Source organism: Ovis canadensis, chromosome 13, assembly GCF_042477335.2.
Source record: "Ovis canadensis isolate MfBH-ARS-UI-01 breed Bighorn chromosome 13, ARS-UI_OviCan_v2, whole genome shotgun sequence".
Taxonomy (NCBI): domain Eukaryota; kingdom Metazoa; phylum Chordata; class Mammalia; order Artiodactyla; family Bovidae; genus Ovis; species Ovis canadensis.
In genome coordinates, this window is record NC_091257.1 from 32,661,286 (window position 1) to 32,687,324 (window position 26,039).

General features: G+C 42.5%; 1 protein-coding gene across 3 annotated transcripts in view; it reads right to left on the reverse strand.

The window, feature by feature from the left end:
- Window positions 1-26,039, reverse strand: part of APBB1IP (amyloid beta precursor protein binding family B member 1 interacting protein) — a 79,135-nt gene that overhangs the window by 19,498 nt on the left and 33,598 nt on the right. For all 3 annotated transcript variants that reach the window (XM_069547277.1, XM_069547276.1, XM_069547278.1), the window contains 6 exons: window positions 20,618-20,689; window positions 18,452-18,539; window positions 16,028-16,314; window positions 14,324-14,401; window positions 9,629-9,788; window positions 7,566-7,687 (listed from right to left, as the gene is read on the reverse strand). In XM_069547277.1, the coding sequence (XP_069403378.1) occupies window positions 7,566-7,687; window positions 9,629-9,788; window positions 14,324-14,401; window positions 16,028-16,314; window positions 18,452-18,539; window positions 20,618-20,689 (807 nt within the window). The remainder of the gene's footprint in view (window positions 1-7,565; window positions 7,688-9,628; window positions 9,789-14,323; window positions 14,402-16,027; window positions 16,315-18,451; window positions 18,540-20,617; window positions 20,690-26,039) is intronic.

Here is a 26,039-nt window from a genome sequence, read left to right on the forward strand (position 1 = left end):
TAAAGCATTTAAGGACTTCTAGGTGGAAACAATGGAGAAGGCGATGGCCCCCCACTCCAGTACTCTTGCCTGGAAAAGCCCATGGATGGAGGAGCCTGGTGGGCTGCAGTCCATGGGGTCGCAAAGAGTCGGACACGACTGAGCGACTTCACTTTCACTTTTCACTTTCATGCATTGGAGAAGGAAAGGGCAACCCACTCCAGTGTTCTTGCCTGGAGAATCCCAGGGATGGGGGAGCCTGGTGGGCTGCCGTCTATGGGGTCGCACAGAGTTGGACACAACTGAAGCGACTTAGCAGCAGCAGCAGGTGGAAACAAAGTTTATAAAATAATGCCTGAAAAAAAATGTATTAAAACTACAACATATAACCCTGGAGGGTAGTGACTAAGTTAAGGAGCCTCCCGAGTCTAGAGACAAATGTTTAGTTACAGGATGACAGTGCTTCCGCAAGTGTGACCCCCCCAGACCACCCCAATGCTCTATTAAATTCATGTTCCCAGGGCCCCCACCTACTGAAGTGGAATCTGAGGGGACCTGAGAATGTTCATTCCAGCACACTTCCTGGATGATTTCTACTTACACTGAAGTTTGAAAATAAAGAGGAAGCAAATTGCAAAGCAAACTTTTTTTAGGAGATCTCCTAGAAACAGAACGTGCCACGATGACAAATTGTTAACTTAAATAGAGGAAACAAGTCAGGTACAACTCCTTCCATAAATCTTATTGAATTATCGTTCTGTTGTTGTTCAGTCACTCAGTCATTTTTGACTGTTTGTGACCCCATGAATTGCAGCACACCAGGCTTCCCTGTCCTTCACTATCTCCTGGAGTTTGCTCAAACTCAATGTCCATCGAGTCGGTGATGCCATCCAACCATCTCATCCTCTGTCACCCCCTTCTCCTCCTGCCCTCAATCTTTCCCAGCATCAGGATCTTTTCCAGTCAGTCAGCTCTTCTCAACAGGTGGCCAAAGTACTGGAGCTTCAGCTTTAGCATCAGTCCTTTCAGTGAATGTTCAAGGTTGATATCCTTGAATTACCTTTTAATGCATTTTTAAAGACAAACTTTTATGTATTATTTGAAAGGGCAGCATATTGTGATTAGTGTGGTTTTCTATAGGGTTTGGAAATTATTCTAATTTTATGTATTTGGCTTGCAGACTCCGATTAGTATAATATGGGACATATACCACCTACCCGAACTCTATACTAAGACCTTACAGGTACACTTTTCATGTCATCCTCACAGCAGCCCCACAATGTAGGTGTGATTGCTATTTCAGATAAGGAAACATATAAGTGACTGCCCAAGAACAATTAGTGCCAGAGCTTTGAATTTTTCATAATCTTCACAAAGCTAGCGGAGGTGATGGAATTCCAGTTGAGCTATTTCAAATCCCGAAAAATGATGCTGTCAAAGTGCTGCACTCAATATGCCAGCAAATTTGGAAAACTCAGCAGTGGCCACAGGACTGGAAAAGGTCAGTTTTCATTACAATCCCAAAGAAAGGCAATGCCAAAGAATGCTCAAACTACCACACAATTGCACTCATCTCACATGCTAGTAAAGTAATACTCAAAATTCTCCAAGCCAGGCTTCAGTAATACATGAAGCGTGAACTTCCTGATGGTCAAGCTGGTTTTAGAAAAGGCAGAGAAACCAGAGATCAAATTGCCAACATCCACTGGATCATGGAAAAAGCAACAGAGTTCCAGAAAAACATCTATTTCTGCTTTCTTGACTATGCCAAAGCCTTTGACTGTGTGGATCACAATAAACTGTGGAAAATTCTGAGAGAGATGGGAATACCAGACCACCTGACCTGCCTCTTGAGAAACCTATATGCAGGTTAGGAAGCAACAGTTAGAACTGGACATGGAACAACAGACTGGTTCCAAATAGGAAAAGGAGTATGTCAAGGCTGTATATTGTCACCCTGCTTATTTAACTTATATGCAGAGTACATCATGAGAAACGCTGGGCTGGAGGAAGCACAAGCTGGAATCAAGATTGCCAGGAGAAATATTAATAACCTCAGATATGCAGATAACACCACCCTTATGGCAGATGAAGAGGAACTAAAAAGCCTCTTGATGAAAATGAAAGAGGAGAGGGAAAACGTTGGCTTAAAGCTCAACATTCAGAAAACGAAGATCATGGCATCTGGTCCCATCACTTTATGGGAAATAGATGGGGAAACAGTGGAAACAGTGTCAGACTTTATATTTTTGGGCTCCAAAATCACTGCAGATGGTGACTGCAGCCATGAAATTAAAAGACGCTTATTCCTTGGAAGAAAAGTTATGACCAACCTAGATAGCATATTCAAAAGCAGAGACATTACCTTGCCAACAAAGGTCTGTCTAGTCAAGGATATGGTTTTTCCAGTAGTCGTGTATGGGTGTGAGAGTTGGACTGTGAAGAAAGGTGAGCACCGAAGAATTGATGCTTTTGAACTGTGGTGTTGGAGAAGACTCTTGAGAGTCCCTTGGACTGCAAGGAGATCCAACCAGTCCATTCTGAAGGAGATCAGTCCTGGGTGTTCTTTGGAAGGAATGATGCTAAAGCTGAAACTCCAGTACTTTGGCCACCTCGTGAGAAGAGTTGACTCATTGGAAAAGACTCTGATGCTGGGAGGGATTGGGGGCAGGAGGAGAAGGGGATAACAGAGGATGAGATGGCTAGATGGCATCACTGACTCAATGGACGTGAATCTGAGTGAACTCCGGGAGTTGGTGATGGACAGGGAGGCCTGGCGTGCTGCGATTCATGGGGTCGCAAAGAGTCGGACACAACTGAGTGACTGAACTGAACTGAACTGAACTGAAACACCACAGGAAAGAACCCAGTATGATAGTGTGGATGAACTTAATATCACTGAACCGCACACTAAAAAGTGACTAAAATGGTAAATTCCATGTTATGTGTATTTTACCAAAATTTTAAAAAATGTGATAACTTAGTCCTGACAATGAATAAAGAGTGTGCTGCTAGCAAGGACACTTGCTTCAGGGCCCCGGAAAAATGTGATCATGTATGCACTGAAAGAAGGGAGAGGAACGCAAGGAAGACTGCAGAGCGTGTGTGGGTTGCCATCATTTGAGAACAGGAGGGCATGTGTCGCCCTCTGCAGGACAGACAGGGCAAGAGCCTTTCTAAACTATAGTAGTGAGTGTTAGCTCAGCTCAGTTCAGTCGCTCAGTCGTGTCCGACTCTTTGCGACCCCATGAATCGCAGCACACCAGGCCTCCCTGTCCATCACCAACTCCCGGAGTTCACTCAGACTCACATCCATCGAGTCAGTGATGCCATCCAGCCATCCCATCCTCCGTGGTCCCCTTCTCCTCCTGCCCCCAATCCCTCCCAGCATCAGAGTCTTTTCCAATGAGCCAACTCTTCGCATGAGGTGGCCAAAGTACTGGAGTTTCAGCTTTAGCATCATTCCTTCCAAAGAACACCCAGGACTGATCTCCTTCAGAATGGACTGGTTGGATCTCCTTGCAGTCCAAGGGACTCTCAAGAGTCTTCTCCAACACCACAGTTCAAAAGCATCAATTCTTCGGCACTCAGCCTTCTTCACAGTTCAACTCTCACACCCATACATGACCACTGGAAAAACCATAGCCTTTGACTAGACGGACCTTAGTCGGCAAGGTAATGTCTCTGCTTTTGAATATGCTATCTAGGTTGGTCATAACTTTTCTTCCAAGGAATAAGCGTCTTTTAATTTCATGGCTGCAGTCACCATCTGCAGTGATTTTGGAGCCCAGAAATATAAAGTCTGACACTGTTTCCACTGTTTCCCCATCTATTTCCTATGAAGTGATGGGACCAGATGCCATGATCTTCGTTTTCTGAATGTTGAGCTTTAAGCCAACGTTTTCCCTCTCCTCTTTCATTTTCATCAAGAGGCTTTTTAGTTCTTCTTCGCTTTCTGCCATAAGGGTGGTGTCATCTGCATATCTGAGGTTATTGATATTTCTCCTGGCAATCTTGATTCCAGCTTGTGTTTCTTCCAGTCCAGCGTTTCTCATGATGTACTCTGCATATAAGTTAAATAAGCAGGGTGATAATATACAGCCTTGACGTACTCCTTTTCCTATTTGGAAACAGTCTGTTATTCCATGTCCAGTTCCAACTGTTGCTTCCTGACCTGCATACAGATTTCTCAAGAGGCAGGTCAGGTGGTCTGGTATTCCCATCTCTCTCAGAATTTTCCACAGTTTATTGTGATCCACACAGTCAAATATTCTTGCCTTGAGTACTCCATGAACAGTTAGTAGCTCAGCTGTGCCCAACTCTGCCACCCCATGGGCTGCCGCCCACCAGGCTCCTCTGTCCATGAGACTTTCCAGGCAAGGATACTGGAATGGGTTGCCATTTCCTTCTCCATTCTGGACTATGAAGTGTCTCATTTTATGAGGGTATTGTGAAGCCATTATCTTTTCTGAGACCCCTCTCACTTTTTTAGCTTCTGAATACCTTTTCCCCTTCCAGGTGGTAGTACTATACTGTGCTTTTGCTTTAATGAAATTTCAAGCTGGAGGTCATGCAGGGCAATCATTAGAAGGACTGACTGCTCTTGGGTGAGAATTTGGGGGGCTCTGTAGCAAGTGGCAGAATGTAATAGTTAGTCCATTATCTGTTAGGTACAATCTGAGCTGAAAAATAAAGGAACTTTAAAATGGGAAATGAGACTTTCAGCTGCAGTCCACCCCTCTTTCTCATAGCTTCTGAAAATGCAAGCTTTGAGAGCAGCAGGGTAGGAAAGAAACAGCAAATCCATGGTTTAAAATTACCTTGTTGGGATAATGAGTAAATCAAGCAAACACTTATCAATCCATGAGTAAATATTTGTACTTTTCACATGTAAAATATCACTGTTTTAAGAATCATTTTATTACACTGAGAAGATGAATGTTAAGTAGACGGCTATATGTCTATAGATGGGGGAGCTGTATAAGACTGCACAAATTAAAAATGAGTCAAGTTCTGTAGCTTTGCAGAGAGGAGGAAATTACTGTGGCCCGAGATGATCAAGGAACACTTCACAGAGTAGGTCACAGTTGTAACTGTGCCTTGAAAGATGTTCATATTCAGATAGAGGAAAAGAAATAAAGAGAGCATTCAGGGCAGGAGGAACAGAATGGACAAAGGCCCAGGGGTGGTTAAACACTGGGGCTCTTTGAAGCAAACTAAATGTCCATGGGCAGATGAACAGATAAAGATGTGGTACATAAATACAGTGGAATACCACTCAGCCATAAAAAGAATGAAATAATGCCCTCTGCAGCAGCACAGATGGACCCAGAGATGATCATATTAAGTAAATCAGAAGAGAAAGAAATATCATATGAGATCATTTATACGTGGAATCTAAAATAATGATATAAATGAACTTATCTACAAAACAGAAATATTAATAGATTCACGGACACAGAAAACCAATTTATGGTTATCAAGGGGAGAACGGGGGCAAGGGGAGAGAGAGAGTAGGAGCCTGGGATTATACACACACTGCTACATGTAAAAGAGGTGAACACCAAGACCTACTGTATAGCTCGGGGAACTCTACTCAATATCTTCTATTAACCTGTAATGGAAAATTACCTGAAAAAGAATAGACATGTGTGTGTGTGTGTGTGTGTGTGACCAAATCACTTTCCTGTACACTTGAATCTAACACAACAGTATAAATGAACATACTTCAATTTAAAAAAATTACTGGGTATCTTTAGGGCACTGGTGAACAGCCAGCCTGGCTAGAGCTGGGGCACAGACCATGACCCCAAGCCCTCTCTTCCGTCCTGTGTCAGAATTCACTGAAGCCTGTCAGCTAGTAACTGTGCAGTGCCCACCCCCCGGGATGGCTGGAGCACACGTCCTTGCCACCTTATGCTCGCTTTGGCCACGTGACTTGCTTGGGCCAACAGAATGTGGGTGGGTGAACAGAATGTGGGTCCATGGGAACAGAGGGCCTGAGAGGTGGCAGGGTGTTCTTCCACGGTTTCTTCAGCATGCTTGCCCTTCACCAGGAGGAGAGTGTTTCACAGGTGGCTGCTGGTCTGAGGACAGTAAGAGGCATGTGGAACTCTCTTGATCTGACTCACACTGTGGAGCCAGGGACAGAGGACCTGCTGACCTGCAGGCCCTGGAGAGAGGAGATGCCTGCTGCTAGAAGCCACTGGGATCCTCAGGTTGTGTTCACATCTCCAACCCTGACTGATACACATGCCCACACTGGCTGGGCAGGGGCTCTGGGCACTGAAGTCGAGAGACGACTTTGTTTTAAAGGAGAAGCCCCTCCCAGGGACTTCCCTGGTGCTCGAGAAGTTAAGATTCCACCCTTCCACAGCAGGAGGCCCGGGTTTGATCCCCGGTCAGGGACAGTGCATATGCCGCAGCTAAAAGCCTGCACGCCACGACTAAAGGTCTTGCTGCGACTGAGATCCTTAGTGCTGCAACTAAGGCCCAGCGGAGCCAAGTAAGTAAAATCAATACATAAAAAATAAAACAAAAGCCCCTTCTGGAGGTTGTAAATGTGATGCCTGTATGACTTTCCTTCCAGCTGGGCCTGGTCCCGGATGGTCAGAGATGCACCTTGGCAGGAGAGGGAGGGTGGAAAGGAGGGGAGAGACCATGAGGTCATTTTCCCCCATGGTGGCTGGTGTCCTTCTGCACCCAAGGGGAAGCGTGCCACTGTGGTTCCGTCTCTGCTTCTTACTCATGCAACTAAATAGACCACCACCACTGCCAAATTTCAGTTAAGAAACAGAACAATGGAACGAAAATTGCCTGAAGTATCAATAGTGATGATCACTGAACTGTGGAAATACTTAAATTTCCTTTCTTCTACTTTTCAGGTGTTTTCCAATAAATTGGTATGAATTTTGAAGTCAGACACATAAAAGATGTTTATAAAAAGAAATTAACAGCAATACAGCAAGCAGGTGACCTTCACTTGTTTTCACAACATGTTCTCTGAAAAAGACATTCTTCGGGGCTCCTGGCAAGAAGGTTGGCTAATGTTAATACCAAGGTGGGTCACCCTCTCCAGACACAGACCGCAGGCCTCACACTTCTTATTTTGGTTTCAGGCCCCACTGGTCTTCGCACAGTGGGGGCTACATGTTAGCACAGCTGGGAAAAGAAAACTCTTTGGGTTACAGCTGAGGTTCATGTGTTCGTTTGAACACCTGGCACATTTTTAGGATGAGCAGACCACCCTGTGACCACAGTTAACTGGGAAGAGGCGCTTTCCCAACGCCACCTGGCCTGGGAAACCGAGAGAGACAGCTGCTTCATCAACAAGGTTGCTCTAATTAGGACAGTAAGGTTGTACTGCCCCAACCTACCTTACCCCAGAGAGGCAGGCCCACGTGGGCACGAGGGGGCCCTGTCCTGACCCCTAAGCGTTGAGTCTGTATTTCTTTGAAAGGAATACATTTGTGATATTTTGTGAGATAATGAATAATGTGAAATTTTGTGAGCTATCTTGTGAGGACACAGCTGACATTACAGAATGGATATTTTTATATGGTTTAACAATATACAAATTATCTTACCTGGGGGTTTTTAAATACAGCATATTTTTCCTTTTTCTCCAAAAATAACAGTTTATTTTCTGTGTCTCTTGTCCAGTCTGATAAGATTTCAACAACATTTTCATGGTCTTCAAAAAACCTTTCTGATGTAACAAGAGAGAGCATCTTTTCAGACCCAAGACATCAGGGTTTCCAACACAGAAATAAGTTGGTACTGAGCTAACACAATGCTTCATACTTCTCATTGGTTTTAGAAATTCCTAATTCTTACATGATGTCATACTGTAACATCTCTGTCAGGTCTATTCTTCAGTCTCAGGGCTTCAACTTACTTCCTGTAAAAAACATGGCAGATGAGCCTATAAAATAGTGGCAGAGGTCAGCCTTTGCTCCGTGTTTGTATTTGGGTTTTTTACTACTTTCAATAGCCCTCCACCCTGTCTGGAAGGAGGACAATTAGGCAGTAATTGGGTAAATAACTTTGAATGAAATTGTGAGATAACTGCTGCTGCTGCTGCTAAGTCGCTTCTGTTGTGTCCAACTCTGTGCGACCCCATAGACGGCAGCCCACCAGGCTCCCCCGTCCCTGGGATTCTCCAGGCAAGAACACTGGAGTGGGTTGCCATTTCCTTCTCCAATGCGTGAAAGTGAAAAGTGAAAGTGAAGTCGCTCAGTCGTGTCCGACTCTTCGCGACCCCATGGACTGCAGCCTACTAGGCTCCTCTGCCCATGGGATTTTCCAGGCAAGAGTACTGGAGTGGGTTGCCATCGCCTTCTCCAGTGAGATAACTAATAAGCACTTATACAAAGGTCCTCAACCTTTCTGGCATCAGGGACCAGTTTCATGGAAGACAATTTTTCCACTGACCGGGGACGGGGGATGGTTTCAGGATGATTCAAGGGCATTACATTTATTGCGCACTTATTTCTATTATTATTATTACACCAGCTCTACCTCAGATCATCAGGAATTAGATCCTAGAGGTTGGGGGCCCTTCAAAACATTGCTCCCTAAACACATACACAATGTATTATACGAATATCGAAACCAACCCTAAACCTTCCTTGCCGTCTTTTCTCTGACTCTGAGAATTGAAGAAAGCTTGGAGGATTATTTCCTTGTAGATCATTTCCTCCAGTGAGACATATCCCCAAAGCTTCTAAAACGGGCAATCCTGTATCCCAACAATTCTGTATCCCAGCTCTCCTGGGAGACAACTGTTCTGTGAGTGGATTAAGAATGAGAAGTAACAGAATCTTTCTTTAACTGCTTTCGAGTTCATCAATTTCTATCAACTGTCCTTTGCTCTTTGGGGCTGAGCCTCTTCCACTAGACAAAGTCTAGACAAAGTATCAGATACTAAGTGAGTGAGGCGTGGAGGACGAGAAGTGGACAGGGACGTGAGGCCCGGGGCAGAGTTGCCCAAGAGCAGGGGTCACCAGCTCCTGGGCCACAGGCGGGTACTGGTCCGTGGCCTGTTAGGAACCCAGCTGAGGAGCAGGAGTTGAGAGGCGGGCGAGTGCGTGAAGCGGCTTCATCTGTATCTATAGTTGCTTCCCATCGCTTGTATCGCTGCCAGAGACCTACCTGCTCCGTTCAGTGAACTCAGTAAATGCAACACGCTTGAAATATCCCAATACTACTCCTGACCAGGTCTATGGGAAAACTGACTTGCATGAAACTGGCCCCTGGCATCAAAAAGGTGGGGGATGACTGCCTTAGAGTTTAAAGAAGCAGACGTTAAAGAGACATTGGCTGATCAGTACCCAGGCCCATCGGCTCAGCTGGCTAAACAGTAAGAAGCATCATCTTGTCACTCACTTTCCTTTTGGATCTGCTAGAGAAGTAGCTGCAATAATGCACACACTCCCCCGGGTCTGGCCATCTGCTTCCATCTGAGTCTCTTCACCACACACCAAGCAAGAGACAAGCACTGAACCCGACATAAGGAAAGCGATGGGTGGGTGGTCTTCACAGCCTTGAACAAAACTCTTCTTCGTAATTAGATCAAAACCCATAATATAATGAAGCAAACCAACCACAGGTTTCTGGAATACAGCCTGCCGTTAGGACTGGGACTTACCGATTTGCAGTTCTGGATATATTTCATAAAGACACCAATCCACGTTACAGTCACAGTGGGTTTTCTCAAAAAGGTTGTCGAGAACATCTCGGGCTAACTGCCGCTCATCCACCATCAGTGACTTTGAGCTGTTATCATTCATATGTATCTTGACAACAAGCTGAGGAGAAAGCCACAGGACAGCCAGTAAATTCCAGCAACTGGAGAAAGCCACTGAGAAAGGTTCAGATTTCAACTTCTATTGCTTCTGCATATTTAGGTAAGAAGGTATCCCACAGACTCATTCATGTGCCAAGCATTTGTTTAAGGTGCAGGAATACAGACAGGTGCTAGAGAAACCAACTCACAAAAACAGAAATAATACACAATAAGCAAAGTGCTTGCCCAGTTTTCAGAGACTCTGCATTCTGATGAGGGAGATACTGACCCTGTGACCCCGTGGACTGTAGCCCACCAGGCTCCCCTGTGCATGGAATTCTCCAGGCAAGAATACTGAGGTGGGTCGCCATGCCTTTCTCCAGGGAATCTTCCTGACCCAAGGGCATTCTTTATTGTCTGAGCCACCAGGGAAGCCCACCAAAATCACTGCTGCTGCTGCTAAGTCACTTCAGTCGTGCCTGACTCTGTGTGACCCCATAGATGGCAGCCCACCAGGCTCCCCCATCCCTGGGATTCTCCAGGCAAGAACACTGGAGTGGGTTGCCATTTTCTTCTCCAATGCATGAAAGTGAAAAGTGAAAGTGAAGTCACTCAGTCGTGTCCGACCCTTCGCGACCCCATGGACTACAGCCTTCCAGGCTCCTTCATCCATGGGATTTTCCAGGCATGAGTACTGGAGTGGGGTGCCATTGCCTTCTCCACCAAAATCACTGGTCCCCCTGCCACTTGGGATTGTCTTTCCCTTTCCAGACCACCCCCATCCAACCTCCAGCCTGCAGTGTTTGAAGCTACTCCACACACCACCAGCAGAGAATTCCTGAAGCAACATTGTCACCCAGGACCCCCAGACACTCTTGCTTAAAGTTTTATTCTAGCTTGAAAAGAGAAGTGTGAGATAGAGATAAGTTCTGCCTATTGTTTGTCTAAGGTTGCTCCTGGTTACTCACATAGGAAACGTATCATTATTTAAAAAGCATTGGGACTTCGCTGCTGGGCCAGTGGCTGGGACTCCACGCTCCCAGCGCAGGGGGCACAGGTTTGATCCCTGGTTGGGGAACCAGATCCCACGTGCTGCAACAGGAGTTCTCATGCCATAGCTAAAGATGCCCGCACGCCTCAGCAAAGACTGAAGATGCTGTGTGCAGCAACCAACATCCGGTGCAGTCAAATAAATAAATACATTTTTAAAAATAAATAAAAAGTATTTAGACGGAATGGAAAGAGAAGTCATACAACTGGCAACATTTCTTCCTCTCCTAAAGTTTGGGCCATATTCTGAGCAGCAGGTAAACTGCCTCGCTGGACCCTCTCCCACCCAGTCGGATCCTGAAGACGCTGTGCAGTGAATGGTGCCGGGCACACACAGTTCCTGTGGACTGCTGTGCAGAGTTACTGACAGCAACCAAGGGTGTGGGTGGCGATAAGAATCTGGGTGAGGAGCAAAGACCACATGTCGAAGCACACCTACTATCTTCCCTTCCCCCACTTGCACTCGTGAGACTCAAATGCAAACACTGGGCAGTAAAGTGCATTTCCTCCTCCTGAGGCCATTTGAATTAGGCTTTTATTCCAGGCTTGGCCAAAGAATACTTTTTTTCCTTTGAAACATGTAGCCCAGAAACTTCTAGTTGGACATTTTGTTTCTATTGTCTGTTAATCTTTTTATGTATTTAACACAACAGGCTCAGTGTCAAAGACATTCATCTGGGGATTTTCCTGGCAGTTCAATGCTTAAGACGCCACCCTTCCACTGCAGGGTACAGGGTTCAATTCCTGGTCGGGACAGTAAGATCCCATATGTCATACCACACGGCCAAAAAAACCCACAAAAAACATTCATCTGACCTGAGAAATCATGCTTGGAAGGGTGCCTGGAAAAACAGAAATTCCTCAAATATTGGAATGACCATGCCTTATTTTCCATAGAAGGCATACCCATTGCTCTCTGCTGAGGATTATTGCTATAAAGTAGCTACGGGTCCTAAGAAACCCTAACAATGTTAGGATTTAGAGGACAATGTTCCCGATGGGAAAATCAATGACTTTTAACCACATTTTTTCTTGCTTAGGAATTCTTGAAAAAATAAAACATAGCTTGGTGTTATCTTTTGTTTTTAAAGAGAGAAAAAAAGCAAACCACATAGTTTGACAATGATGCAATGATGGAAAGGGCTTGGTTTTGGTTTTTCTTTTGGCAGAAACTGCAAACTAAATTTAACCCACATGTAGTTACAAATGTCCACAATCATGAAACTTAGGGAAAAAACCGAGAGAAGGCAGGTGACATTTAGCGAAGAGAAACCATGTTGACTCTTCTTCCCAGCCTTCTTCCCATTTCCAAGCTGAAGGCTAGTCCCATATCAGCACATGACACCCTACAGCACGGTTACTGATGTAGCAACCTGAGTACTTTTCACATCAATCAGTTTAGTTCAGTCGCTCAGTCGTGTCCGACTCCTTGCGACCCCATTTCACATCAATACCATATCATATAGGGCAAAATGATTCCAGAATGAAAAGACTTCCCCTTTCTGATCCATTGTAGTAAAGACCATGGGATTTTCCAGGCAAGAATACTGGAGTGGGGTGCCATCCTCTCCTCCAGGGGATCTTTCCCACCCAGGGATCAAACCAACACCTCTTTCTTCTCTTGCATTGGTAGGCAGATTCTTTACCACAAAGAAACAAATGCAGTCAACGAGTGAGTCTGACCCTCTTTCCAGTTCTAAAAGCTTTGCACCACAAACTACGTACATCATTCCCGATCCAAAAAGATGACAACACCCAGCAGAATATTTGAGGACAGAGTACTTCAGGTCAACTTGATTTCCAGCCTTTATATAAAACATGCCGTAGATTATGTTAGTATACCTTATTTACTTTATTAATGGATGAGTATGACTCAGTTATTTTTTAAAAATTATCTGTGCCACACAGCCTTTTATTTTTAGAAATAAGTCTCGAGTACCTCAAGTCAGAAAAAATAAACACCTTGGCTTCTTAATTTTCTTCTCTCTCCCCCTGATCAGAGTGGCTTCTGTTTCACATACACTTTGTGGACTAGAGGCAGGTGCTGCTTTTCGCTGCCGCTACAATTCACCTCAACTGAATTATGGCAACTTTCTCTGGCTTCTGGTCTCCAGCAGGAAATACTGCTTGCTCATCCCTGTCCTCTTCATCTCCAGTTAAGCACACGAAGGAGACTGGTTTTAGAAACACGACAGGCCATCCACAGGGACCAGACTATGCACCAGCTGCTGGAGGTGCAGGCGGGCAGGAGGCCAATGTGTTAGGAGCTGGTTGAGCCTTTCTTTGGATGGCTTCTACTTCTCCGCAATGGGTGGCAACATCACGAGGAAGAGGAGGGAGGTACTGGAGGTTTTCAGGGAGAGAACAAGGTGGAAGCAGTTCTCTAGGTTCGTGAGACAGAGACTGGAGTGGCGAGCTCTGGCAGCACTGATGGCCCGGGCTGAGCAGAAGGAGAGCTGGATTTAACCAGGGATTCACGGAGTGCGAGGCGGGGAAGGAAACAGCCCCCTCAGAGGCATCAGCTCACTAACCGACCACAGAATGCAATTACACACAGAGAACAGGAAGGGAAATAGTAAGAGGGCGCATGCGTGCTTGAAATGAAAGGAACCAGGCTGATCTGGCAACGTGCTCACAGATGAACCGTGACTGTCTGTATCCTGAGGTAACGAAGGAATATTTATTAAAAGTCAATCAGCATGTGTTGAACTCCTTCATTCAAAGAACCATGAGAGAGGCTACAGGAACATAAAATCGAACGCCCTCTAGGAAAGGAATAATTCACCCAACCGTAATTAAAAAGCTCTTAATGAGTCTCAGTCATAGCATATGCCTCAGGGGTCGAGGTGAGACTTTATCTTTCTCTTAATTTACCAAATTAACTATTACTAGCACTTTATTGGGCAGATGCTTTTACTGAGGTTAAATATGTGTGTTTCTGATACAACACAATAAATGCATCTCTGGAAAAACCTACGGAAAATGCACAATAAATTACACGCTTATTGGGACCACAGGGTTGGGCAGGTGACTCGAAACCTACGCCACTTTGAACACACAGCCCCAGCCAGAAGAACATTTGGAACTTCAGGGGAGAACTCGGACACCCGGGGCATCTAGGGGCTGCCCCAGGGGGTATACAACATGCACAAAAGCAACAGTGGAAGTGAGGTGATGCCAGTGGAAGCTGAACTCTAACCAAATTGAGATGGGCCCAGCAGAGGATGCCACCTGCTATTACCCAAGAGTGAGCAGAACCCAGAGGGCATTCTCAGCGGAGGGAGCCCTGGGGGTAGAAACTTCTACATTGACACTAACATAGGTTCCCTATTTATCAATCACAAATGAACAACTGATGTCATGGAAAGAATAATTTATCTTTGTCCTTCAGTTAAAAAAAATACAACTCATTGGAAAGTACCACTTGAATGTAAAACTTTTTTACCCTTAAGCGTATGAAGAAGTTGTTAATTTGACTGCCCCATGTAAAAGTGATTCATAGTTTACCTTCTTGACCTTGGCCTCCTTCAGTTTTTCCAATGCCAGTTTTATTTTATCAGCCTTGGCTTGAGCTTCTTCTTCTTCCTGTAAAACGTAAGACATCAACACAGTCCATTAATCATACAAGCGAGTAAGTATTCCCAACACTGCTAGCGTCGCAGTCACCTTCTGTTGATAAAAGGCTGTACTGGTACCTGCCTGGCTGTCCAGTGGTTAAGACTCACCATGTTGTGTAACTTAAACTTGTATAGTCATGCTTGTGCTCAGCTGCTAAGTCGTGTCTGACTCTTTGTGATCCCAAGGACTGTAGCCCGCCAGGCTCCTCTGTCTGTGGGATTTCCCAGGCAAGAATACTGGAGTGGCTTGCCATGTCCTTCAGGGAATATTCCCAGCCCAGGGATCGAACCTGCATCTCCTGCATTGGCAGCTGGATTCTTTACCACTGAGCCACCAGGGAAGTCTTATGTTACTGCATATGTGCGTGCTAAGTCTCTTCAGCCGTGCCCAACTCTTTGCGACCCTATGGACTGTAGTCCACCAGGCTCTGTTGTCCATGGGATTCTCCAAGCAAGAATACTGGAGTGGGTTGCCATGCCCTCCTCCAGGGCATCTTCCCAACCCAGAGATGGAACCCACGTCTCCCGCGGCTCCTGACTTGCAGGCAGACTCTTTACTACTGAGCCACTGGGGAAGCCCCATGTTACTGCATCTTGCTGTAAATAATATAAATGTACAAAATTCTCTCTGAAAAGTTTTTTGGACTCAACCAGGCCCTTTGAAACTTCTATAATATTATACATCAATTATATCTCAATAAACTGGAGGAAAAAAGAGCCTCTGTTCTAAATAGATCACCAATTTTCAAATAATTTTTATACAAGAATCACATAATACAGCAATGAGTAGTATTTGATATTTGTTTATATTTCCTATTTACTCATCCAAAAGATATTGTAGGGATTTTCAGGGTTCCTAGGGTTGTATTTATAAGTACTGATCAGCATACAGTACAATAAATGTGAGAGCCACAGGAAATAGAGCTAGGTTATTTCTCTAAAATATTTTATTATTTCTTTAATTTTTCTAAAATATTTTAAAAGTGGCTTACCCTAAGCAAAATCCTTAAAGCACCCTTTTTGCATCGATGAGGGACATAAACTGACATCCCAAATATTGACAATATGAACTTCTCAGAAATCTATTAATATCAAACACTTACCACCTGATTGCCCATAACACCCCTTCCAACTTTGACTTTACAAGTGATATCTTTGCCAATGAACAAGGCTGTCAAATTCAGCAAAATTCCATTTAGTTCAATTTAGAAATAGGTAAGGAATGCCTTCTATTCTTTATGTACTGGGCAAGGATCAGGGACACAGCAATGTGTAAATCATTTCCAAAGCACACACCAAGTTAATAAAATATGACCCCCGAAAGGTTGAGTATTATCAGGAAAAGCCATATACAAATGTAGATTTAGCCAAACTATAATAATTCCTGAATATGGCCATAATAAGTTCCTTATACTCACCACCGTATCCTTTCACAGGCATTTTACACCTGACTTTGCAATGAACACATCTGGGATCCTTGTTTGTTTGAATCTTAGAGCCCCGGGCATACACATTTATGAATGGAACCGTCACTTTGAAGAAAGTCAGAGACCATGGGTGGCAGAGGTCAAGAGTCCTGACCCCATGGACTTACCTGAGAGATGGGTCCTGGAGGGGGTGGTGGCAGCGGAAGGTCTAACACTGGATCAGCTGGTGGAGGTGGTAAGTCATCATCATACTGACTTGTTGCAGCAACATTTGCTCCATAACCAAGAGAGGCTGTACCACTGAAGCTTGGCACACACAGGGATGCTGACTGAGGTTGCTTTTGAGGGGTCTCTTTCTGGGCCTGGATTGTCCTCTGCTCAGCTTCACTTATGTCTGCTACCAGATCTGCCATGAGAGCATCTAAATCTTGGTCTTCCAGTGCATTTAAGGACTCTGATAGGGAAAATCACATTCATGAACAAGATAATGATGTGTACCTGGAAAAACTAAATGAAAGTCATTTTAAAGTGTCAGTTTTTCTGTAAAGCAATTATCCTTCAATTTAAAAATATATTAATTTTTTAAAAAAGAGTAAGTTTGAGTACAGGTTGCCAGGGATTGGGGTCGGGGAAATAAGATGAGGTTAGTGAAAGAATATGAACTTTTATAAGGCAAATAAGGTCTGAGGATCTAAGTATACCACAATGACTCTAGTTGCTAACTTGCTGTATGGTATAATTGAAATCTGCTGAAAGAGTAGAACTTAAACATTCTCACTAAAATAAGAAGTAAATATGCGAGGAGATAGATAGGTTAACTATCTTGATGGGGCCAATCTTTTCACAATGTAGATGCACACCAAATCTGCACATTGTACACTTTTACATATAATACAGTTTTATTCATCAAGTTAGCTTCAATAAAGCTAAAAATATCCTTTCCTTCCCCCCTAAAAAAAAAAAACAAAAAAACAAAAAACAAGGGAGGCAAATGCCTTCCCTACATTGAGCATCCTCACAGGCCACTTATAAAGTGAAATCCAAGTGCTGACTGGATGCCTATGTAGGAAATTCTTGTGCATTCTGGTGCAAAATCTTAAGAGTTTTACAAAGTAGGGGATGGGTGAGGCTGGACATGGATGGAAAGTTCTCCCAGGTCTTTGGACAGCGGCAAACAGAGCAACACTAACAAATATACTTGGAAGAGAGTCGGTCTCCACCAACTGGGATTTACTTCATGTGCCTTGAGATTTGGGGTGAGGATAGAGTTTCTGTGGGCACACCATCCAATCATGGGAACTCTTACATCTCAAAAGAGCAACTCTCACATCTCAAAAGAGCAACAGCAGGAAACAAAGCACAAAGGGCATTAAGAGTGAAAAAAATGTTTTTGAAAAATTGGGATTAACTGGTAAAGACTTCATAAGACAGTGAGTTGGAAGTTAATTCTCTTTTTTTTTTTTAAAGAATTTTCTCTTGTTGTTTTCAAGACTTTCTATACATTAATACTAGCAGTTAAGTATTGTTTTGTGTGTGTTTTTTTTTTTTTGACTGCACCACATGGTTTGTGGGATCTTAGTTCCCTGACCAGGGATCAAACCTGGTCCTACTGCCTTGGGAGCACGAAGGAGTCTCAACCACTCCACCACAGGGAAGTCCTGGGAGTTAACTCTTAAAGGAAACGGCAGACCCAGATTTTCAGAGTGAGGGGGAGGGAGGATGGTTTCGCTGGAATTTCTTCCACGTGTGAGATTACTGTGAGATCACGTGCATCCAGGGAGCCACGGCCGTGAATTGAGTTGGGACGGCACGTGGCTGATCAGGCAGTCACCGGAGGGTGAGTGTGATGAACAAAGGGCGAGCAGGGTGGAAGTGATGATGAGGAAGAGAAATCTAGCTGCTGTGTGCAACGTGAACGAGATTGAGGAAATGGGAATGGGGGAAATACAGCCTTCTCAGGAACAAAGGATCAGAAGGCATGGGGAAATCATTTATTGCCCAACATCATCAGCACAAACACCATACAGCATATTATTACATTAATGCTAATGGTTCAACCCTGAATATTCATTGGAAGGACTGTTGCTGAAGCTCTGATAACCTCGGCCACTTGATGCAAAGAGCTGACTCACTGGAAAAGACTCTGATGCTGGAAAAGATTGAAGGCAAAAGGAAAGCGGGGCGGCAGAGGATGAAATGGTTAGATCTCAGGGACACCAACCCGATGGACATGAATTTGAGCAAACTCCAGGTGACAGTGAAAACTGAGGAGCCTGGCATGCTGCAGTCCATGGGGTCGCTGGGTTGGACATGACTTAGTCACTGAACAACAACAATGGTTCCATGTACAGCGCTTGGAGAAGTTTGGATCTCCTAACTATGTAAAAAGGGTTTATTTCCTCCTAAGCCAGTGTTCTTTTGCACATAACTTCTTCATAAAATTAAGTGAAATCAATTCTTAAAACCTCAGAAAGAATGTATGTAGAACTAAGGAAGTGTATTCCTAGTTTTCTAGAGCTACGAATTACACTCTGACAGATTTTAGTCATTGCTATGATTTCAAATTACTCAAGAAAAGAAACGATGCTTACCATTTAAATCCTTAAACCCCACACTGTAGTTAAATTCAACTCTGGGCGGTTTAGGATCTGGAGGAGGAAGAATGTCGACTCCTAAACTCTGTGAAAACAGAGCCCCAGCCCCAAAGTTATTCAGGATACTTACATTTTTGCAGGGCAAATTATTCATTAAGTAAAGAATCATCTACTGTTTACCCATGTTCCCTCTAAACGTGTTCTCTAAAAACTGTATTATTTGCACACTTTAGGTGATTTTTTTCCCCTACAAAAAATGACAAGTTAAAAATTATTCTAGAAAGTACACTTTGAAACAAAACATATCAACTGAGACTGATGAGAATGAAGTTGTTTGTTTTTATAAACAACAGGAAAAATTTCTGGTAATGGTGCACCTGTAACACACATGCTGTATATATAATTCATTAAGACTTAAGTTATGACATCAAAGAAAGGAATATTTAGTCACTTGAAGAAAAGAACTGTTCAGGATGCAATCTTTTATTATACAGTAAAATGTTAATGCTGTTGCTCTTATTTAATAACACTCTTGTTAAAAAGAAATGAAGACACAGTTACTCATTTTGTAAATAACATTATTTTTTAAGTGAAAAAGTGACTTCTTGTATGATTTAAAAGCTAATATTTAAAAATATTTTTACATCCATAGTTTGAGAAGTGATTTCACCTGTTCCTACTCATGAGTGTATTTTTTTATGTTAATTTGATGTAGTAATATCCTTGTTCATGTTTTAAATTTCTGAAAGAAGCAATCATTATATTTTTGAGAATAAAGTAACGAGATACTATCAGTTATAAGTAGAAAAAAAAAAGACCATTAATCCAGAAGCTTAAAAAAAATGAACCAAAGAAAGTTAGAATCAAGGATAAAATGTAGGGAAGAGTGACTGCAACCCCAGAATTCATTCTAAAAACCAGAATAACCTTGCAAAAATTGCCAAGAAAAGGGAAGGTTGATAGAGAAACTACGGGGCAAATACCAGAGCAAAAATTAGTGAAAAGTGCACACACACACAAATGCTCATTAACCATTTGCTTTTTAAACACTATAATTAGGAAGCATAACATTGCAATTAGGGGAGCCAACTCATTTTTTCTCAGGAGTATATCAGGCTACTTAAAGAAATCATAAACAGTTCTCTATCAAAATATGTATCCATGAATGTGTGATGTAACAGGCTTTGAGTAAAATAGAGAGGGAAAGAAGAGAAAGGAAACTAGTTTTAGAAAGAAACTCCTTTAATCAGTTTTAGCCAAGCAAACCCTATGACTGGACTCACTTGAGCACAGTAAAGATCAAAACTCAGACAGGCTCTCAGGAAAGGCAGATCCAAGACACTCTGAGGGGTCCCCATCTTACTCTGGAGGTTATAGCAACAATACTCAACTATGAAAATCCCAACCTGACCAAACAGGATAGTCATTCCTCTATGGAGCAGAAGTGAGTGGACAGAGACACACAGACGTTCATCAGACTCTCCCCCTTCACGGGTGGAAAAGAGTCCTCAGATCTACAGAAATGAGGCTACCATCCCTCTGGTTTTTAGTCAGGACCCCTTTTCTCTAAGCCTATTGTCTCATCTTTTCTCTCTTCCTTCATAGTGTCTGAACTTCCTTGAATTTCATATAGAATATAAAGTAGATGCTAACTAGTATTGATTTATTTTTCTAAAATAAACATAAAAAATAGGTTATTCTTCATTTATTTTGCAGAAAACTTTGGGATCCCTGACTTTCTTATTTAGGAATATTGGATGATTCTTATTTCAGTGCTTCATGCAGAAAGTCATTAGCGGATTAGCCTTTACATAAGGTGACTGCCAGGGAAATTGTTCAGTGAGGGTGGTGGTTGCAGAGGGTTTGCTTGGGGAAAATTCCTCCACTGGCATTGCTAAGTATTTGAACACCATGAGCATGAGAACTGCCATAACAGAATGTGTGTGTGACCCATGTATTCAGTTAACTGAACTCAGAAGGGTACAATCAGGAAAAAAGCTTTCTTTCTTTCCCCTACTAGTTACAGCAGGACTATATAACATTGTCAATTTCCAGTCTTTAGAAAGATAGCTCTCTTGTCATATTAGAATCAAATTCAGTAACACTGTTTTTTTGTGTGTTTTTTTTTTTTTTCTAATTTGAAAGGTAAGAAGGAGAATTTACCTGAGTCAGGAGATCCATCTCTCCCAGCAAATTGCTGAACATTTGCTCTATATCTTCGTTTGACTCACCCATCTGAAAAAGGAAGAAATCCAGGTATAAACAGTCTAATAAAAGCCTGGTCCTTGGGGATAATTGTCCCATCTCTTTCTTTTCCTCTAAAAGGCCCATCAATGGGCAAGTAAGTCGAGAAGAAAAGCCTGTGGAGAGGAAGGTTCATTTTGGCCTGCACGTCCATGCCTGACCTCTCTGCAATTTGCTTGGTCCAAGATTGAGCCGAACTCTAGGGACTGTCTCAGTGACAATGGGACTGTTTTCCCAGACAGAACTAGTCTCCTTGGGGCCAACTGGACAAGTGGGTGACATTCAGGAATTCACAACCACGTAGGACACCGTGATTGGAAAAAGAGAATGCCTCCGGTCATGGGCGATGGCACCAGAGCCACAAAGAACTTCATTTCCACTTGAAAACGAACCCAAAAATGATGTCAGGTGTGAGTAAGCAAATTTACCAAAAAATTCCTTGCTTTACAAGTTTCTATCTGAAACAGCAGTTTTCAGCACATTTATTTGGAAATATTAGGATGACACACAGTTAGAACTAAAACGGCCACATGATCAAGTGATAAGAGATGGAAATAAAACGTATTTTACATTATAACCTTTCTCTACCTAAACCAAGCGAAGGAAGTGGCCACAGGAGAAAAAGTGCTTCCATAAAGTGTGAGGAGGGACACCCTGGGAGGTATAACTAATTGCTCTGGTCCCGACATTGTTGGTGAGGCTGGATTAGGACATTAGGGGACACGGTCACAAGGCTTAATTAGTAATGTGTCGTTTGGCAATAAAGACTCAACTATTTCGTCTGTAAGATGAGGGCTTTGTTGCAGATAATTTCTAAGGGTCGCAAATGCTCTAAAACACCAGAAAATTAGTGCTCATTACAGTTCAGGCTAAGAAGTCTGGTGAATGAGATCAGCATGGATTATTTAAACCGAACAATATGTATGTGTGTGTATGCATGTGTTTGTGTTTCCATCATTTTATATGAAACTTAAATACATACAAAAGTTGAGAAAATAATGTAATTATCTTCACGTACCCATTGTCCAGCTGTAACAATGATCAACTCATGACTGATCTTTTTATGTAGATATCACATATGTAACACTAAAGGTTTGTTTTTTTCTCACGTAACCATAATAATATTATCTGTGCACACACACTTGTGTGTATTTGTATTTAAAATAAACTATTTGAATTGCCACGATACAGAAGCAACCTGAGTGTCTATCAACAGATGAATGGATAAAGAAGCTGTGGTAAATGTCCACAGTGGAATATTACTCAGCCATAAAAGGAGTGAAATCTGGCCATTTGCCCCAACACACATGGACTTGGTGGGCATTCTGCTGAGTGAAATAAGTCAGACAGAGAAAGGCAAATACTGTATGATATCACTTATATGCAGAATCTAAAAAAATACAACAAATTAGTGGATAAAACAAAAAAGAAGCAGATTCACAGGTGTTGAGAACAAATTAGTGGTTACCAGTGGGGAGAGAGAGGAGGGGAGAGGCAATTCAGGGGTGCAGGGTAAGAGGTACAATTTGGTATGAAGTAAACTACAAGAATATATTGCAAGACATGAGAATATAGCCACTATTTTATAATAGCTTTAAATGAGGTATAACCTTTAAAAAGTGTGAATCATTATACTGTATACCTGTAACTTATATAATACCATACAACAACTATACGTCAATAAAAAATATTTGGCTAAAATAGGCAAAGTCAAGGTGGATTCATCTTTCCTTGAATAAATTATCATAAAACTTACAGTTTTCCCTTTACTATAACCTCAGACTAATACTTAAGAATAATACCTTTTCATGTTTAATAGCTTTAGTTAACCAGGATTTAACTAAACCCTCTGTCTCTTTATATGTAGCTAAAAGACCTCTGTCATACTGACTGTGCTTATTTAAAACTGACCTAAATGATTAAAAAAATCAGTTCTTGAAAGTACAGAGAGGTAATGATGACAATGATGAAGACATTGTCTAGCACTTAACCTTGTTCTAGGAATTGATCTATAGGCCGGGTTGATATTAACAGTAAACAGCTAGAACGGCACTGACTGAGAGATCAGAACGCATGAGGGCTGTAAAAACCATCTGGAGTCTGTCAGTGCATAGCTTCCAGACATCCACCCTGCGGACCTCCCTGGAGGCCCAGTGGCTAAGATGTGGCATCGACGGGTCGGAAATACCCACTGAGCCCAAACACCTTAGATTCTCAGACTGTATACACCACCGATACAGAACGGATAGAGGCATACACACACCACTGTATACAAAATAGATAACCAACAAGAGCCTACTGTAGAGCACAGGGAACTCTACTCATATTCTGCAACAGCCTATAAGGGAAAAGGATCTGAAAGCGAATGAATACATGTGTAACTGAACCACTTTGCTGTACACCTGAAACTAACGCAACATTGTAAATCAACTATACTCCAATACACAATAAAAATTAAGTTAAAATTTTAAAAAAACAGAACAGGTTGAGGACATGCCAGGGTGAATCATATACCTAATGTGGAAATAACTCGAAACAGCAGCCCACTCTTGTGACCTCTGCTGACTCCCCCTATGTTCACCAAAGTAGAAAAATCTTCCCCCTGCCCTTTCATTCCTTTTCCCTAGAGTCTGTTGATATTGAATTATTTAAAGGAGTTAACATCAAAATTATTCCAAAAATCTTGTTATAAGCAAAGTAGGCTGCTGAAGGGATCACAGTTTAAAAGCGTTATTATCCTTGGTGAAAATCCTGAAACATTTAGTTAAGAGCTATTAATAATGTAAATGTGTATTAATGTGTAAATTCAAACCAGATTACATATTTATCTTCCCTACAAGAAAACCTTGCTTTTGGAATGAACAGAACCAGAGTTCCACGGATGTATACAGTGTCCATACACTCACACACATGCACAAGAAAATAGGGCTGTGTCTATTTGTTATTTCCTGAAGGTCAAAATCAAGAGTAAAAAGAGAGAAAGGAAACACCCAGCCCTGAGCACTCAAAGTGTTGTATGGGTTAACAGCTAAAAGAGACGGGGTGGAGGAGCCTTAGTGAAGCAATGGATTGTGAAACAAGCAGCATGCACAGAGCAACTGGGTGGAATTAACATCTTTTTGTGAGTATGTCATCTCTGAAATCCTTTTGTGTCTTGGGAAGAACACCACATTGTTGATTAAAAACATTTGGAATCATTCTTTATCAGATAGATTTTGCTGTTGTTTTTTTTGAGGACGCAGAGAGTTGGATAGGAGTGGGATGGGGTGGTTGAGGCTGTACATTCAGGCCGAAATTCTGCCTTAGAGTCCCTGAATGATGGTGGCATTTTCCCTAAAGCTCTGTCTTTCCCTAAGGTTCAAACTTCTAAGCCTGTTTTTATCTACAGATAGTTTTTCTTCTTCACATATATGTATTTCCTATATAAGCTTTAAATATGCATATTTTTAAAAATCTGCCTGTAAGAGAAAACATGGTGACTCTAGGAGGTGTTAATGCAACTTGTAATGACTGTTTCACAGTATATACATATACCATATCATTATGTCAATGCCTTAGTGTTAGATGTCAGTCAGATGCCCAGAGTGCAGGAAAAAGTGTATCCTGATAGTATTCTAATATATACTCATGTTGTATATTATGTTATATAATATAAATATATTTATATATAACATATATTATGTAAATATATATCTATATATTGCTTAATAGGACATCCGTTTATATCTATGGCAAAGTTAACCTTGTCTATTTAACTCAGGTTGGACGCGGGTTTTATTGCCACTTGGATGAGGAATTCCAGCCATGATTTTGGACCTGAGTGACTCACCTTAAACAACCCATTCAATATTCCACAAGCTTTTCCATCATTCTTCCCCCTCTGGTGCATTCTCCTCCTATATGCCCTAGCTTGATTACTGGTCATTATCCATCTATTAGTCTAATTTAGAAACCCTGGCATAGTCCCCAGACTCTTCCCATTTTTCCACCCCCATCAGTCCAAACAAAAAAATCCTGTCGGTGGTTCCTGCAGGGAGCTTTCCTTTCCTTCATCCTCACTGTTGAGACTCTCATCAGCTCATCAAGCCTCCAGGATTCCTCATCAAGTCCCATCACTATCACTTCAAATTTGAAATGGAAATCTGAATGTTTCAATCTCCTGTTCCGTGGCTGATCACGATGAAGTGGGGAGAGTTCAAGTCTTGCCACATCTTTTAAAGTCCTTCGTAATTTGCCCCAACCTACTCTTCAGGGTTCAACTCTGACCCATCAGGGTCCTTGACACTGTCTGGACAGGCTTGAAACATTCTCTTTGTCTTGGTACACACCATTCCCTTCAAGCAGCATCCTCCTCTGTCCACTCATCCTCCATACAACCCTACTGACCATTCAGAATCCAGCTTTCATGGATGTCAGCATACCTCATGGAGAGGCTTCCTGTCCATTGCACTTGGCGACCCTATCAGTAAATCCAGATGCCAACAACCTGGATAAGGTTTTAAACCTCCCTGGGTTAGTTTCCTCATCCGTAAAATGAAGAGATTAACATGTAATTCGTAGGACTACTGTGACATTCATATTGGTGTGCAACCACGACCACTATTCATTTCCAGAACCTTTTCATCTTCCTCAACTGAAATTTCATACCCATTAAATAGTTCTCCCCATCCCTCCCACCCCCAGCCCCGAATCCTAGGATCCATCACCCTACTTTCTCTGTTTATGCATCTGGCTACTCTAGACATCTCACGTAAATGGACTGAAATATTTGTCCTCAAGATTCACCCTGGTTGTAGCACTATCGTGTACCGTGTACTATCGTGTATCATGCACTATTGTGCAAGTGAAGTGGTGTTTGAGTCTCTAGCTAAATTGCCAGAATTAAACTATATTAACAGAATTCATGAGAAAGAAAGTTGGAAAATCTGAGGTTCTTTCAGTATCAATTTGTTTTGATATTTTTATTATTTTTAAATTTAAAAAACCCAACTGGCTGTGTTTATTTTTCTGAGGGAAAAAAATTCAGCCCACACGTTGCTGCTGTTTAGCCATTCTGTCTGACTCTTTTGTGACTGCATGGCCTGTAGCCTGCCTGGCTCCTCTGTCCATGGGATTTCCCAGGCAAGAATACTGGAGCGGGTTGCCATTTCCTTCTCCAGGGGATCTTCCTAACCCAGGGATCAAACCATTTGGTCCATGGATTATTTATCACTGAGCCACCAGGGAAGCCCCAGCCCACATATTACAACTACAGATACAAAAGAGCAGATAATTTTTAAACAATCTGTTGGTGATAGGAATCACACTTGGTATGGAGTGTGTAGTCGTGCAGAATCCAGGT